Genomic DNA, 5,000 nt, shown 5'->3' on the forward strand with positions numbered 1-5,000 from the left:
TTGGTGTGTGAATGTGTGTGTGAACGGGTGAATGAGAGGCCGTTGTAAAGCGCTTTGGAATAAGGCGCTATATATGTCAGTCTGTTTACCATTATGACGTGTTGGCACGGTAACCATAGCCAGTGATCTTTCTTTCCTGCAGGCCCTGGCCATGGGGATGATGACGGAGTACTACCACTACATCTTCACCACCCTGGTAGGCACCCCGGTACCTCATCATAGTCATTTTTCATTTCCCCATTTTTACTACACTACATATATTATCCTCTGAATATACTTTGTGGAAGTCCTGGAGGTTTCCCTGGGCAACCAATTGCCTGTGAGTAACGAGGCAGATAATCTAGCGTTCACCTGATATGCGAGGTATTTTCAGACTGTTCGCTAAAACTTTAGTTCAGTAATCGTTGTGCTGCTTTTTCTTGGCCAGGGCTCATTTGAAAAAGAGGCTATTGTCTCCATATGACTATCCTGGTTAAATAAAGGATTAATAATAATAAAAAAAACAATTCTCAAAAGCATTTGTTAAAGACAAGGTATAATAGGAAAATCGTGCTGAGTGTTCTGGGTTGGTAGGCATTTTTTCCGGCTCAGTTAAGCACTATTTCTTGAACAATAAAACGCCCTAGATACAGTAGGTCTCATTCCTAGAGAGTTCTACACTACAAAAAACAATACATCTATGGGTGTCTTATTATCACTCAAAAGTTTTCTACGATGAACTTTCCCTGATATCTCAACCCTAGCCCCCGACATCTGTTGTCCAGAAATCTCCCGAAAGTTTTGATCACAGAAAAACAAAAGAAGCTCTTCGATGGTGATTATTCTATTCTGAGTCAGGCTGGGGTGGTTCGATTGAAGTTCTCCAAAGTTCTTTGATCCATCCACTACAAAGGGGTCGTGCTGCTGTTCTCACTGGATGGAAAAAAACGGCTTCGTCTTTCCTGGGCAGAGGGGAGAGAGAGGGAGAGAGAGAGAGAGAGAGAGAGAGAGAGAGAGAGAGAGAGAGAGAGGGAGAGAGAGAGAGGGAGAGAGACAGGAGAGAGAGGGAGAGAGAGGGAGAGAGAGGGAGAGAGAGGGAGAGAAGGAGAGAGGGAGAGAGAGGGGAGAGAGAGGGAGAGAGAGGGAGAGAGAGGGGAGAGAGAGGGAGAGAGAGAGAAGGAGAGAGGGAGAGACGGAGAGTTGAGATAACAGCCCTGACAGTATCAGGTCATTACTGTTCCTGTGCATTACAGACAGCCCCTTAACAACTAACAACTGGGGCCTGTTCTGTTGTTGTTGTTGTTGTTGTGTTTCGTTTTTGTTTTTTTCCTGGATGATGATTACATCCAGTAAAAGGTTAGGGGTCAAAGGTCGGAAAGAAATCTGACCTCAAATCTGTTGTTTGCGGACAAACAGGGAGCAGAGGGGTGACTACAGGGCTGCCTGCCTGGGTGGCTCACCTGCTGTTAATTGTCAGTCTGGACGGCCGCCCACCTGCTTCAACACTGACCGGTTTGGCAGGGTTCGGGTGGCTGGCTGGCTGGCTAATGCTAGCTGGCTGGCTGGCTAATGCTAGCGACACACTGGCTGGCTGGCTAATGCTAGCGACACACTGGCTGGCTGGCTAATGCTAGCCATACACTTGTACACCCAGGCTTGGTGGCTTTTAAGAGTGTTGCTAGCGAACACTGTCCAGTTACCAACCCTCCCCCTCCTCCTCCCCCCATCCCTGTCAATTGTCCACCTCCTCCCCCCTCCTCTCTCTCTCTCTCTCTCTCTCTCTCTCTCTCTCTCTCTCTCTCCCTCTCTCTCTCTCTCTCTCCCTCTCTCTCCCTCTCCCTCTCTCTCTCTCTCTCTCTCTCTCTCTCTCTCCCTCTCTCCCCCCATGTCCCTCTCTCCCCCCATGTCAACGGTCCACCTCCTGCCCCCTCCTCTCTCTCTCCTCTCTCTCTCTCGTTCTTTCTCTCTCCCTCTCTCTCTCTCGTTCTCTCTCTCGTTCTCTCTCCCTTTCTCTCTCCCTCTCTCTCTCCCCATCCCTGTCAAAGGTCCACCTCCTCTTCCCTCCTCTCTCTCTCTTTCTCTCGTTCTCTCTCTCCCTCTCTCTCTCCCTCTCTCTCTCTCGTTCTCTCTCCCTTTCTCTCTCCCTCTCTCTCTCCCCATCCCCCCATCCCTCCCCCTCTCTCTCTCCCCCCCCCATCCCTGTCATCGGTCCACACGAAGAACCCACAGACATCTGCCTGGTCATGGGCCAGACATGTGGCTGGTTTTGACGCCTGGCTCGTCCTTTCTCTTCTATATGATAGATGGCCCCTACTCTCTCTCTCTCTCTCTCTCTCTCTCTCTCTCTCTCTCTCTCTCTCTCTCCCTCTCTCTCTCTGCCCACCAAGGCACTGCATGTAACCTTGGAGGCGTAACCAAGGCCACTGTGACGCCTCGGCAGCAAGCGGCAGATAAAATGCCTCCTGAAAACACCTCAGAATGTACCCTGCTGCTCTCTCGCTCTCTCTCTCTCACTCGCTCTCTCGCTCTCTCTCGCTTTCGCTCTGTCTCTCTCTCTCTCTCTCTCGCATTTGTTCTCTCTCTCTCTCTCTCATCCTCAGAATGTACCCTGCTGCTCCCTCTCTCTCTCCCTCTCTCTATCCCTCTCTCCCTCGCTCTCTCTCTCCCTCTTTCCCTCTCTCTCTCCCTCTCCCTCTCCCTCTCCCTCTCTCTCTCTCTCCCTCTGCTAAATCTGGCCCCCCTAAATGCAGCTTTAATTTATGGGCGAGCGAGGTAAGAACAGCTGCAATGTAAGCACTCCAGAAGCAATGATGGGCAATTAATTATCTCCTTTTTTATTTTTCAAAACTATTAATACAATAACCCCTCGCAGAATAAATACGACCAAATCCCTAATCATCATTAATCGTTAATCGTTATAATAAAGCAAAACGAACGGATAAGCGTAACTTTTTGTCATTTTTTTTCAGGACCTTTTCGCTCTGGACATGGAGCCGTACCGGTACAGCGGAGTGAATATGACCGGGTTTCGTATCCTGAACACGGAGAGCTCCCAGGTGTCGTCAATCATCGAGAAGTGGTCCATGGAGCGCTTACAAGCCCCGCCCAAAGCCGACTCGGGCCTGCTGGACGGATTCATGACAGTGAGTAAAAACCTGCTTACGACTACCCTGTTATGCTGCGCTATGCACAAACATGTTTATATGGGGGGGTACTTTATCCCCGCGTGTCTCGTTAGGGAAATCAATAGGAAGTCGTAGATTAAGCGGGAGCCCCGGCGTTCAACTCAACTCAACACACGTCGTGATGTTTTTGTGGGACAGGCACTTTCCATGCCGGTCTGTATGAGACGGCCTGTTTAGAATAATAATAATAATAATAATAATAACTTACATTTATATAGCGCCTTTCACAGACCCACGGTCGCTTGAAAGGTTGAATGCGATGGTGAACAGGTGGGTTTTAAGGGCAGTTTTGAATGTGTCCAGGGTTGGAGAGTGGCGGATATCCTTGGGTAGAGAGTTCCAGAGGGTGGGGGGGGGGCCCCTGCCACGCTGAAGGCTCTGTACCCGAAGGTCCGGAGTTTGGCGCTGGGTTGGATGAGGAGGAGGCCCGTGTTAGAGGACCTCAGAGTTCTGGATGGGATGTAGGTAGTGGTGGAGGAGAGGGGGATCGGAAAGGACACAAGGACACATTTTATAGGAATAAAATGACACTTGGATTAAGCTGAAACTGCAATGAAAACGCATGAAAGATTGTATGAAGATGTCATTCTACATTCCACAAGTAGTTTGTGTTGAGTTGAGTACCAGTGATGTTCAGGCCTTCAGCCTCCCCAGTCAGAGTCACTCATGCTTGGGGCACGGAGGCGGTGAGGCGGGTCCCCCCCCCTGCATGGAGCATCGGAGGCCGGATCTCCTGGGGTCTAAACGCTCGGTAATAAGACGATGGTGATGGCCGTTTATCTGCACTCTTTCACTCCTCTCCTCTCCGCCGGGAAGGCTGCCAATATATGACAATCTGTCAGGGGGGCACAGAGAGGGAGGGAGAGAGCAAATTGGACGGAAATTACGGCCTTGGGTTTTTTAGGGCGGCGTCCCAAAAACCCGGGCGACCGAGCAAATGGCGAGGTGATTTGAAAGTAGGAGGAGGGGAAAAAAACAAGAAAGTGGAGCGAGGCTACGGTCATTCAAGGTCTTTTCTGTGTGTCCGTTTATCTCCAACCAGCCAATTACTTCGTTCCGTACGAGACGGAGACAAACGACAAAGTCCGTGTGTTTTTCTATTTTGGTTTTTCTCTCTGTGTGTCTCTCTGTTCTGAATATCAATAGGCAGCCACGGCTATAATTAGAGAAGCACTGGGCGATATCAAAGACGGAAAAAAGAGATCGAGCTTCGGATTGAAACACAGCTAACTGTCAATCAATGTCGTGGTGCGGGTGTTTCGAACGGACGCTTGAAAGTGTTTAGAAAGACTGTAGCTTGGTGCGCGCTTTGTTTTTTCATAGGCTACCGTTAGAAATCAGCTCTGGTGTCTCTCTTGTATATCAAGAAATACATTCTGTCATGATGTACCCAATGGCCTCTAAAAACAATAGACAACATATACTTTAAATTCCCTGGGGTGTATAAATGAGATACAACAGCCACAATCATTTATATGCAAAGAAGGTTAAATGCTGGTTGATTTTATATATATATATATATATATATATATATTTATTTTTATCATTCAGGAAATTAATGGATTGTGTGTCTCGATATCGGATTGATTAATTAGGCTGGTATGAATCATCCTGTCAGTAGCTGTAACGCGTATTGACACCCTGTACGGTATCTCAGTGGACTAGCGCGTCTGCTAAATAATAAATAATATGTCGGATGGCTCAGTACAAGCTTGATGAAGTACTTCATTAGTGCGTTCTATTTATAAGTGGCAACCGTGATGTATACTCTACGATTACGTCCCCCCTCCCCCCCCCCTCTTAAGAGGATTCAGTCTAATGAATGAAGAAAATAAT

The 5,000-nt window shown here is 48.3% G+C and overlaps 1 protein-coding gene across 1 annotated transcript in view; it reads left to right on the forward strand.

Annotated features, from left to right (window-relative positions):
* The window catches only part of LOC308160080 (glutamate receptor ionotropic, kainate 2-like), a gene marked incomplete at both ends in the record, with an annotated part of 74,036 nt that overhangs the window by 38,461 nt on the left and 30,575 nt on the right, over positions 1-5,000 (forward strand). The window contains 2 exon segments of the mRNA XM_080533945.1: positions 143-196; positions 2,949-3,122. Coding sequence (XP_080390071.1) covers positions 143-196; positions 2,949-3,122 — 228 coding nt within the window.

This window comes from Nansenia antarctica (assembly GCF_963989245.1).
Source record: "Nansenia antarctica genome assembly, chromosome: 6".
NCBI lineage: Eukaryota > Metazoa > Chordata > Actinopteri > Argentiniformes > Microstomatidae > Nansenia > Nansenia antarctica.